Source organism: Colius striatus, chromosome Z, assembly GCF_028858725.1.
Source record: "Colius striatus isolate bColStr4 chromosome Z, bColStr4.1.hap1, whole genome shotgun sequence".
Lineage (NCBI taxonomy): Eukaryota > Metazoa > Chordata > Aves > Coliiformes > Coliidae > Colius > Colius striatus.
The window spans coordinates 32,462,739-32,475,971 of record NC_084790.1 but is presented as its reverse complement, the minus strand read 5'-3'; the positions used below and the strand labels follow the sequence as shown (position 1 = coordinate 32,475,971).

At 34.3% G+C, this 13,233-nt stretch overlaps 1 protein-coding gene across 1 annotated transcript in view; it reads right to left on the bottom strand.

The window, feature by feature from the left end:
• Nucleotides 1–13,233, bottom strand: part of ST8SIA4 (ST8 alpha-N-acetyl-neuraminide alpha-2,8-sialyltransferase 4) — a 66,827-nt gene that overhangs the window by 35,017 nt on the left and 18,577 nt on the right. The window contains exon 4 of the mRNA XM_062019149.1: nt 4,969–5,262. Coding sequence (XP_061875133.1) covers nt 4,969–5,262 — 294 coding nt within the window. The remainder of the gene's footprint in view (nt 1–4,968; nt 5,263–13,233) is intronic.

Here is a 13,233-nt window from a genome sequence, read left to right as displayed (position 1 = left end):
TATTTATTATTATGTACTCCAATATGTCTTTTCTTAAGAAACATACTTTAACAGTAAAGAAAAAGTAATGTCTGTTAGCAGTAAGAAAAGAAACTGAAGTGTTTACAATACAGATTGCTCCCATCAACTGTTTCTTTACTAACACAGAACTGCTGGAGAACTATTTAATTTCTTTATGTCTGACTCTCTCAAAGATTTTTTTCTGTAATTCCCACAGCAAAGGACTCTGGAGCCATGGTGAAGCTGTGTAAAAGGTCATGATATTGAAACAGTTGTTTGCTTTCACTTATAAAGGGAAAAAAGACATTGCACTGAAAAGTGGCCATAAATAGGCACAGCATGCTCTTTACACAGGAAAAGCACAGATATTTCAGCTGGAATTCTGCCATTAATATGGGATCTAATACCATTCTTTCACAGGCAGTATCAAGGAGGAAATAAACTGAACACTGGCAAATCCCACGGGGTGTCCATGTGATTGTTCCATACCCAAAAGACAGGAAGGAATCTTATGCAAAGCGATTTCAGCAATATTGTTGCCGAGTCACTAATAGTTCATGGGATGGCTCCAATGGGGAAAAAAGTGCCAAGAAAACATTCTTACATATGAAGATGTGTGTAAGAACTTTGGTTTTTACAGAGTTGGAGACAAGAGAAAAAAATTTCTCAGAAAACTGCTTCATTGTAAAAGGATTATTCCTTGACAGATATTTGCCAGCATAAGCAGAAGAGCTATGCAAGTCCTTCATGTGACTAACAACATGCCTGATCTTAGGAACCTCTACTTCCTCCAGGGAACTGCTAGGCAGGATTCACAACAGAAAGCATTTGCTGCTTATCCTACTTTAAGATTTGGTTGTTTGCTACCATTAGAAGTAAACAAGAAGATCTAGGGTCTAATCCCAGCAGGCTCAGTTCCCATTTCCCTTCTGTTTAATGCATATTCCATTAGAGCTTCGCTGCTGAGAAGAGACTCTGTACAGACACTGTTCACATCTCAAAGAGTATCCTCTCACTTGGGAAATATTAAAAATAATTCTAATGAAAGAGTTCAGCATTAACTCTCAAGCCTATTAAGAAATAAAGGTTTCTGAAATTTGTTGTTGAATTCAATTAAATGAAAGTTGTGTGGTTTGCTCATTATAATTACTTTCTAATTAACCTGCTTGGCAGTGGCATTAGAGAGCAAATAAATATTTTTAATCAGTTTAACTCTTCATTTATAGATTCTCATTCCATCTTGAACTGTAACATATTGATTACCTCAATTACTTTGTCAATAGTACAAACACAATTACATTAAAAGTTGCATAAAACAGCTTTTAGAAAGACTGTGAAAAATCATGCAACTGTTTCTCAATCACCATCCAATATTTTAACTTAAATACAAACTTGTTTATCAAGAAGTACAAAAGTAAAATAGAGAAAATTAATTATCACATGAAATGACTTGATCTAAATCTACTGAAGTACAAAAAACATCTGAATGCAATGGCCACTTAATGTATGCTACTGATGGAAAAAGTAGTTATCATGTTGGAATTAGTATTTACATAAACTGTTTTTAAAGCTTCAGATCCTTCTGAGATTTTAGAGGAGTGGGCGTCACTCACAGAAGTTTAATAATGCATGAAATATGAAACAAAGTAATTTATTTTCCAACACCACATTACCTTTTTTATGGTCCAAAAAGTTCACAAATGGACTGGAAAAATATTTTTTTTTTCAAAATTACCTCATAATGTAGTCATTATTCTACTACCTGATAAAAAACCCCTCTCAAATACCATGTGTTGCTCAGAAAGTTTCTGTCATTAAAAGAGAAGAAGAAATAGGGGAGAATTTTAGTGCTGTACATGAATTCAGCAAAACAGCCCTGTTATTATATAAAACAGTACACAGAAATATACAATCAGATCAGATGTCTAAGAAAGCTATTATTCTGTCTTTGGAAACTGTCTACACCTTATGCTTTAAAGGCTGATGGAGGAAAAACCTGCCTGAAGGATTTGGCACAGAAAAGGAACAGAAACAACACTTTCCAAGCCTTATGGTTATCAACCTGCATCCTTCAGTGATAAATGTTTCTATTAGTATTTACTATGTCAGGTTGAGATTATGAACCTAACTTTGTTGATGACTAATTACTAAATGATTTAGTCCACAACATACTAAACTTCCACTCCATTAAATTAAAAAAAAAAAAAAAAAAAAAAATCAATTTAAATTTACGCTGCCTTCATCAATAAATCAAACTTCATGACCCTCTTACAGCTTAAGGGGCTCAACAATGTAGGCTAAGTCTTGCATTCTCACCCTCTTACATACGGCTAGGCACAATATGAAGGAGATTTGACGGTCTGCACAGATTCTACTACATGCTTTAACATGCAGATTTTGTGAGTAGCTTTCCTGATTTTGCTTCTTATTCAACTAACAGCAATCTTAAAATTCTATTTATTTAACCTTTTCTGTTTTGCTGGACCACAGGCCTCCACTAGGTCATCACTGTGAACTTGGTCACAAAGACTCAAACTTGCAAGTTTTTTTAACAAAAAAATTCCCCAAAACCAACAAGTTGGTTTTTTTTTTTTAACAAAAAAAAAAAAAATCAAATATATTAAAACAAATACATAAAAAATAGTTTAGATTCTTAAACAATGAGTTTTATAGGAGTTCCTTCCAAGTAGTGTCTTCTTAGAGGTTCATAAATCATTAGTTTACACTGAATCTGAAATAAACATGAGAGTATAGAGAGCACTCAGCATTAGGAAGATTTTCCTTTGAGTATGTAAGATGACACACTGTTTTAAACGGCAGGAAACTCAGCTGTCCATTAGTTTCAAACTGAAGATAGAACTTGTAGCTTGCTTAAAATTTCCCAAACCTTACTGGTCAAAATGATAATCAGGTTATGCAGCTTTAACTATTACTTAAAAATAAAGTTACTTATTTGTAAGTAATATTAAATTTTATCTCAGGCACATTTTAAGAACAATTTTTGCTTATTGATTTCTCTTACGTGTGGTATTGCGTTTGACACATAAACCTAACAAAACTTAGAGAGATTGAATTCAGCTTGCATAGAAACGATACTCTTTCCCTAGATTTAACGTTGCTGTAACACAGAACTCATGGTTATAGGCTGGTGTTTAAAGACTGCTATCTAAGAAATCTAAAGAGTATTTATTCAAATGTACTATTGCTAACTCTGTCACCTCCAAACTTCTCTCACAAAGACATATTCACCTCATGAACCTAATTGCATAAGGTCAAGAGTTAAACCAAACATAAATATGACTACTTCTTATGTTCTTACCCAAATAACAAAAAAAGAACCGTAAAGAACACATGATGATTCTTTAATGCTTCCCACAAGCACAAAAACAAATGTAAATTGAGGTGACTGAACAAGCTTGAAGCAGAAGAGCTAAGGTTTAGAGTGCGGATTCAATAACCTGACTGATTTGTGCAGACATATCAGATGATAGTGCTAGGTATAATCTGAATTACAATATAGTCTAAATTTTCAGCACCAATTCTGATGGCAGAGATTGTCACTGTCTTTTTTTTCTTGCCTTTCTTTCAGGAAGACAATGTAGATGCTAGTTCTTTTTTTAAGACAAAGCCACCTTTTGGGACCTTTAAGATGGCCAGCTGAAAAGACTGCCTATTCTGAATTTACCATTCATACTCGATAATTTTGCCTAGATTTAGCAGCAGTTTGTAAGATGGAAGTAATCTTATTTATTCAACACTCACGAGACTTATCGGAGTGTTACAGGCATTTTGAATATTCAATGTAATCAAGGCCCATAAATAGCTAAACTGTAACTGTATAACAAAACAACTGTCCAAACAGCTATGGAAACTGATTGACATAGTAAAAAATGAAAGAATTTTCAAATTCAAAAGGGAATAGATTATTTTTTTCCAGTGACAGAAGTGTACCACATGAAGAATGCAACAATTAATCTATTTCAGTTATAACAGGAGGAGAAAAGGACCTAATATCCTGAAGAATAACATATTTCTAAGATTATATAATTACTGTTCTACTCGATTGAGCTAACAGTATAAACACTCCTCTGCTCTTATGTCTGCTGCTGTATAATTAACAATTTTTCAGGCAGATACATAATCAGTAACTAGTGTACAAGCCAATACCAATACTTTAAGGCATGTCCCAAAACCCCCAAAACAGACATCATAGTTCAATGAACTCAAGATGAATATTATCACACTGTCATAACTCATTGCACAGATACTGCACTACCATGACCTTCTGAACATTTTTCACTCATAGCTTTACATACTCTTACTTGTAAAAAGAAAGACATCGGAGTCTCCATCAGACAGCTTTGTTGAATTACGGGGTGAAAAAAAGTCTGCACAAAGTATGGATGCACTTTTTTTTTTTTTCAACTGGTTCTATTAAAGTTTTCAGTGATTTGGATCAATCTTTTTGAATTGCCCAAGCATCTGGCTGAATTCAAAAGGAGAAAAAATGCATCAAAATCCTAGATATTTTAGGAAGGAGATCATGATTTTCAGATCTAACAGACGTCATTATTTACACAGTTGTTACCTTACCAATTACACTTTCAATCTTGCCCAAAATGTAACACGTTCATTTTCATCTGATTTAATGACTCACAGATCTCCTTTGAATTCAGACTATTTTTTCATTAATTTGTCACTAAAAAATCACAAAAAAATTTTATGAACAAAAGTGAAAGCAAAAAAGTTATTGTGCTAGTGCACTTTGTTGTTTGCACTAGAGCGGGCTAAATGAGTGGACAACATTTATTATCATGAATTACTTTATCATGAATGCAATCAATTACATCAATAATGGAAATACAATATTCCCTTTGACATTTTACTTTAGCTTTTTTCTGCTTGCTAAGAATTCTAGTTATGACCTTCATTGTAGCAAGGACAGACTGGTCTTTTCCAGACACTTACCCTCTGACAGCATGAATAAGTCTCAGTGACGGATAGGCAGTTCGCACTTCCAATTTATTCTTAAGGATTAATGCATTAACCCACTCCACATGCTTCTCTCCACCTTTGACCATGAAAGCAGGGATCCAAAGGATACTGTCATTCAGCATGGACAGTCTATGAACAAATTTTTCTCTGTCACTCTCATTCCGAAAGCCTCCAAATGCTCTTTGTACAACTGATGGGTTCATGGTAATAAAATCAGATTTAGTTCCCACATCAGCAGCAAACTCCACCACAGGAGCTAGATTGCACCTGAAGAAGAAGAAGAAATTATTAATGGAAAAAATGAAAATATATATGACACATTAACTCAGAAAGAGGTGTGCTTGAAGGGAAAGTCCAAAATGAACATGCATATACGTTTCGACTAACATGAAAAAAGAATACCAATGATAATAGGTGTGATAACATGCAGCTTTTTACTCAATTTCGACACTCGTTAGATTTTTTAAAAAACATGAAACGTACATAATGCTGCAAGAAAAAATATGCCACCTTGAACATCTGAAAAACACGTCATGCTTTAAAATGCATTGATAGCTGGAGTTGCACTTAATGAATAAGAGTATACTTTCTAACACCCATTAGCTTTCATAAGTGTTCATCTGTCATGATACCAACAGTTCATGCTCTTAAAGGAAACCATGCCAGCCAATTAAGTTATAATTTACACATGTGAATGGCTGCTTTAAAAAAAAAAAATCCATATGATATACAAATGAACTTTAACTCCTGTTAAATGAGTTTTTGTATTTCAATTTTTGCTATCATCATTCCGGCAGATTGCATATTTTCAAATTTAGTATTTTCATTTAATTGAGAAATGAAGTTGTTGGGAAAAAAGTATGAATCTTCATTTTTCCTTGAGGCCTCATTTTCAGACCTTGATAATTTTGCAGTAGTTTTGTGGGTTATTTTAGGCTCAAGAAAAAGATATTTATTTGGTAGTTTTTTACCTCAGTTATATAAATACACATATATGTTATATAATCACAGAAGCAGCATTCTCCATGGCAGTATTGAATGCAGGTGAAAAATACAATTCAGAAATCAGTTGTAATTTCAGTGACCAGTATGATCCAATTGAAACAGATCACCTACACAACCTCCTCAGTGAATTAGCCTGCAGCTGGTATGACCCAAATAAGAATCCCGACACAACAACATTTTTATAATTTTTAAAAAATGCTCTATTGAGGTGAAGACTGCTAAGAAGCAATATCCAAACTACATCCTTCAAAACATTTTTATATCATTATATTTGTAATGTAAACTGTATTCTCTTAGTTCTGTAACTATTTTCTGATACAGCACATTTTTAACTTAAGCTTATCCCCTAGCATCTTGTAATGGATAAACCTCAAACATCATATAAAAATAACTGAAGTCCGCAGAACAATTTTGATTAACACCAACTGATAACCTAGTCCTCAATGATAATACTAATTCCTCACAACATAATTTTCATTCTGTAACTATCAGCTAAATAAGTGATCCTGTCTTCTTCAGAAAGAAATGTTACAAAGATTGTAATGTCCAAATTTCTAGTGATATGTGGGCACATGTAATGGCTCTTAGGAAATGGATTTATGTTCTTCAGTATCTTTGTACATCTATTCCTCAAATCACCTGCATGTATTAGGCTGTTAAGAGTATTATCTTCTAGAAAATAGTAGTTAGGGCACAAGAAAAACTCCCCTTGATTTCCTATTTGCTTTGAAAATTGTTTCTAAAAAACTTAATGCATGAATGCAAAACCTGCAATTATCTTAAGTTTTGTGTTGCATAAAATATGAAAAGGAAAAAAACAACCCAAAGCCTTAAAATGAACCAATCAAATTTGCTGAATTACTGCTGCTCTTGAAAACACCTCTTTTAAGGGCAGGCTGCACGACATTGATGCACAGCAAGCTTTTCTCAGTAGGTGCACATATGTGCACAGAACATCCATTACTTACAAATATAAGACAGAGTTTGACATTACAAATTCTGCTCTCTGTGTCCAACTTGGAAAAGCACCTATGTACCACCACCACTGTCTTGTTTAAAAAGCTGTGTACACCATATGCTAATTGTGAACATGTAACATAGGACTTATGGTTCTAATATGATTCCATGTCTTTTGATAGCTCCTTTCTGATCTGCCAACAGCATCAGTGTTAATAGTGTATGTAGTTCGAAACCAGTACAGAAATATCCTTTCACCGAAAACTTGAAAAAAATTATTATAGGAATACAAATACAACGTTTACTCACATGGCATGTCACTGCTGCTTCAGTAGTATACTTAACATAAAACACTGTACTTTAGAAAGCTATACATTGTAAGTAGAATAAATTTTTCACATACTGCGTATTCAGATTTTTCAAGTATAACTTCAGACACTTTCTGAGCAATCCAAATGCACTCTGTAAAAATGGGATTGTATATGAACCATTATTTATACTATCATCATCCATATTTTTCAAGCTTTAGTGTCTCAAACAACATCTCGTTATAACATTACAGGCGAGTAAGGCATTTTACTTTACATATGCTGAACACATCTTAACCTTTGAATTTAAAAAATTCACTTATATAAACATAGATTAGCAGCAGTGTCAAAGTTTGAAATACTGTGAGAAGTACATCAGCACCTGCCCTGTTTTCAAAGAAACAACAAGATGCTCTTAGCAGTGCCCTGCTAAGACTGTTACTTTAGTAGCAAATGCACGTAAGACAAGCTCTACACAAATTTCTAGCTCTTTTAAGGAAATAAACATTACTAAATTAGTTGTAGATGACCAACTTATAAAAATATTACCCTCATAATGTCACTTCTCATTTTCTTACAGGTTTTTTCCTTCAAAGAATGATTATAATGATCACTAAACTAGAAGTGTGAATATTGAGTATTTATATTTATCCACAAAGTTGGAAAATACGATACACCTGCTAAACCCCATCAATTAAAATTTGCAATTCAAATTCTTCATCAGGGAATAAGTGGAGAATATATGATTTCAGGAGCTTATGTGCTAGTGAAGAACTGTAACATGTACCCTAAAGTTCTAGTGAGCTATATTTCTAGATTCAATAAAACTTTAATTTATTATTAAATTTAAAATATTATTATTAAACTTTATTATTCCAGTTCAAGAAAACGTCATATAAACGTATCATAGAATCACAGAATAGTTTGGCTTGGAAGGGACTTTTAAAGGTCATCTAGAACAATTCTTGCAATAAGTAGAGACATCTTAACTAGATCAGGCTGCTGAGAGTGCCTGTCTTGATCTTGAATGTTTCCACAGTTGGGGTGTGTACCACTTCTCAGTACAACCTGTTAGAATCATAGAATCACAAAATCGCAGGTATTGGAAAGATCGTCTAAAGATTGTCTAAAGATTGTCTAGTCCAAACCCCCTGGATCAGGTCCACCTGGATCAGGTCACTCAAGAACAGGTACAGGAAGGTTTTGAAAACCTCCAGAGAAGGAGACTCTACAACCTCCCTGGGCAGCCTGTGCCAGGGATCCCTCACCCTCACAGTAAGTTTTTCCTTAAGCTTAAGTAGAACTTTTTGTGTTCCAAATTTTGTCCATTACCCCTAGTCCACCACAGAAAACTAGAGAAATATTCTGGACACTACAGAAAAAAGTGTTGCCCTATGCTCTTGACATACCCTTTTAACTTTTATTAGTGAGGTCCCCAACACTGTTCCACGGTTTCACCACTCCCATTGTAAAAAACTTCCTTTTATCTAGTCTACAAGTTTCCTCTTTTAATTTAAATCCATTACCCCATGTTATATCACAATAGATTCTGCTACAAAGTTGTTCCCTATTTTTCTTACATAATTCAAGAGTAATAAAACTAGCTATTTTGTATTTGTGTATGGAGCCAAGTATATGTAAGTAGCTTTTGTTACTTGGTTCAGAGGCTTTTATCTTAAGCTCTAATGCAATTTTATGCTATGACACAGTTTCACGTATTTGTTGGAATTTTTGTTAGTGAATGTCAATGATCTGTCAATTCTCAGGACTCTTTCAAGAAAACTTCATATTGAGAGACATACCTCTTTTTTATTGAGAACATATACCTCTTTTATTTTAAATGAAATTAAGAAGCCTGCATAACTGAATAGCTCTGAGATAGGCAAAGCAGTACCCTTCCCTTCCTTTAATTCTAGCTCGTATGTTGTAAAGGCACAAAATAACAAATATATCCAGAAAAGGGATGAGGGGGATTCCTCACCACAAGCTTTACCATTATGTGCTTAGGCAACAAATGAAATCTTTCTTTTTTTTTCTTTTTTTAAGTTTTTAAGTTACATTTCCTCTTTCTCACATGACATATCATTAATACTTCGCAACTATACAATTACTTAAAATTTTACTCCAAAACAAAATTTTCTGCAACATACCACCATCTTCCATTCAGTCTAAAAGAACATCAATATTGCCTTCATACTAGTAGAGCTGAAAATAACTGGGTTGCAGGTCAAAGCTGAGCAGGACAAACTTGCTACAATGTTACTTACACCAAAAATATGAAAACAGGTTGCAATTAACAGTCAAACACAGTATTGAAGATTGAGTTGACCAGCTGTAAGTGTGGGAACTGAGAATATACAACATATTGTATAAATTATTTGTAAACCGCTTTCTCCTCAGTCCAAGCTATTGACTGTTTCCAGACAAAATGATGAAATGTAATTTGCCTCAGCAAAAATAATTTTGAAAAACACTGCTTTTCATGAGTTCCTTTGGTTTTTAGGGTTTTTTTCCCCATGAAAATTCTAAGTGTATCCTTTAAACTAACAATTAATGGCTGTTTTTTTAATACAATTTTGCTTAATCAGAAGCTATAGCTCCTTCTTTTTCCCCCTGTGTAATCTTGAATTCTGGCATTTTAAGAAATACTTGGATATGAAAGCACATGGAAGGAAAAAAAGTTAAGCTACAGGTAGCACACAGCCTAACAGTTAAAGAGTACTCTCTACCCAGCCTACTTGCAGGAAGCACATTACTCTAGCACATAATTTCACCCAGATAGTAAAATAAAAAGTTGTGCAGCAGCAAAATAATAACTTTCACACACAAGGAAAGAAGGTAGATGTGAAAGAAACCAATCATGCACAAATCTATCTCTCTCTGCCAACATTAATGATTGGTATAATGTATGGATTCTCATATGTTCTATATATTTGTTTAGCTCCTGGTAAAACTAAAATTGCTTCAGATTAACTACAGAGATCTGAATTAGCAAGGAATCCCCTGACACAGCCCATTTCATTCCAGTCCTTGTCCTCTGCATGGCACAATAGAGAATGTCTCGTGAGAACTGCATCTGTGTAGAGGCTCAGTATAGTTATGCATTCTATTCACATACAGGGATTACAGTTTTCTAAGACATGCCATGTAAAATATACAATTATTGACATTATATTTCACTTTAGTTAGACGATGCATTTTTATAACATCACCTGCTAATAAACTTCATTACTTATTGTTGCCCAAACTAGAATCCACGCTGATGATCACTGAATTCTTTCTTCCTAGCATCTTCCTTAACACTAGTGACTGAACTGCAAGTTATCCTCAATTGACACAGCTTAACAAAGTGACAGAAAAGGTCTAACTGGTATTTTAGAAACGGGTAAAACATATGATTTATCTCTTTACTATGAACCCTTGTTTCAACATCGCGATGTCATGGTGCTGAGTGATATAGTTTAGTGATGGGCTTGGCAGTTAGTGGTTGGACTTGATGATCTTAAAGGTCTTTTCCAAATGAAATTACCCTATGATTTGTATAACGCTACGATTTCAGAGTTTCACTGTTCTTTCCAATACCACTAAGAAAACACATTTTTATCATTGGAAGTGTGTTATATATGGAAATGAAAACTACAGTGGTGAAACACCTGGAATGATATTTTAATGTAAGAAAGCCTGAGAAATGGAACTTAGTAGTTTACCGAATACAAGTAACTTAGGAACAAAACAAGAACTCTGTAGTTTCTGGTATCTCTGCTTTTTTATGTGGGAATACCCTCATACCTTGCTATCTATGAAGGGCAATTTCTATAGGGCAATTATAATAAATGCTACGTGTTACTGATACAGAAATTTTTAGACTGCGAGGACAGAAAGGTTAAAACAAAATATTATCCTTGCAATTAATGAAGGAAAAATAATATTTTTTTATTGTTTTGGAGAAGCACTTTGGGGTTGTAAGCTTGAAATGTAGAAAAAAGCAGTAGTTCGAATATTCAAAAATGGAGAAGAGCACAAAAGGCAATGCTTAGATTAAAACTGTTCTGAACATTGTCATATCTCTTAATCAAAACACTTGATCAGTGAACAAATGGACTACTGAAGCTTTCCTCCATTTGAAACTGCCCAGAAAACTAGCATATTAAAAGTTCTGCATTATTAAGAATAAAAGTAAGCAACTTTAAAAGGATTTTATCCTTTATGTCAGGATAATTATAGAAAGCCCTATATGCCCTACACATTTGAGTACACATAGGACACCCATCTACCTAAGAAGCTACTTTGGAGTTTTTGATCATTTGTATATTGGTTTATGTAAGTCACTTCTTAGCCTTCTAAAAATTATGTCTTTCAATCCTACCATATATGACATACTTAAGAATTAAATTCCTTTAAAAAAAAAAGGAAACTGGCACCAAAGGTGGAATTATAAATGCTTATGGAGGGTGCCCAGTGCTATGGTCCATCAATGTAGGTAGTACCAGGAGTACTGAGTGAACAAGAGATTCAGCTTCATAAGTAGACATCTCTGCATCAGCTGGGCTACTTGGAATAACAGTCATGAAAGGACACTTCCAGCAGCTGAAGAAGGCATGAGGTGAAGATAAAAACAGAAAATGTGGCCACAAGAAGCGTGGCCTTTTCCAAGGCTCTTCTGAGGTGGAGGTCACCCTTGTCTACCTTGACTGAAAATACTTGAAAAGGTGCTCGCCCTTCCTCAGGTACCCAGACCACTACGCAAGAACATCTGAAGACTACAGCTTTCTGGTTTTCTTCTGCCTTCATTTAATGTTTCAATATAGTCTAACAATCTGTAGGAAGAGACAGAGGGTAAAAACAGAGCCACCACATTTGTGAGATGAAAAAGGTCTAATAAGTTAGTCTCAAATGTTATTTATAAGGGAAGATTCATGTTTTAAAATAAGTCTGTTAAATCAGCAACTTTGCTTTCAACAGATCTGCTGGCTCTGAGCATCCAGCTCTATTGACACAATTTATATGCTCCAAGCAAGGTGTATTAAATAGATAATTGGACAAAAAAATGTGATATAGGTTACAAAAAAGGGTTCCAAGTTGTAGGCTGACTCATATCCTAAATCTTTTCATTCCATCAAAATCAAGATTGTTTTTTCCTATCAGCTGAAGGAACAACACAGAAGAAGCTACTATCACTCTCTTCTAACGCAACTGCATTAGCAGAAAAAAAATCAATTTTTTCTCCTGAAATCAGCACTACATCCCTATGATGCAGTTAGGTCTTTACTTTTCTTCTTCCTGAACCAATACACTGTCTTCTGATTGTATCACAGCTGCTTGCCCACAATGGCAAGACATCAGGAAGGAAGTCAAACAGATTATCCTCCTCTTTCCACAGGCTAAAACAACAGCTCTATTAAAGGACTACAAGTTTTTTCCATGTGAACTTAACCACAAGAATTGCCAAGTTAAAAAATGAAGGACAAATGAAATTCTGATATCAAGAGCTGCATTTGCTCAGCCAAAACTTTGCACCAGCGATGGCAAAAATATCCAGCTCCATTCCTAGATGCTGACAAATTTAACAGGAAAACATTTCAACAGGAGAAAGAAGAGTTGAGTCATAATATATAAACTAGGGACTTCAAACCAAAGAAAGAAGTGATTAAGATCTTTTCACAGCTGCTCCTTGTCATAACAGCCCTAAGCTAGTCAAACAACTTCATTCAACAGGTCTTTTCTCCATATAGTCCAACTCAAATAAAAGGGAGTAGTGTCATCCACAGAAAAAAACCCCACAAGACTATTTACTAGTTTGTGTTTTTTTGTTTGTTTGCTTAACCAAATGACCCCAAATGTCTAGTTGGCCTCTGCTTTTGCTCAGTGTACAGCACAAATGTTAAATTCCATCAGTAAAAAACACCTCTAAACTTTCTTCTAATCTTTAGCATTATTCAAATTGTGAACCCAAAGCAAAAATTAATTC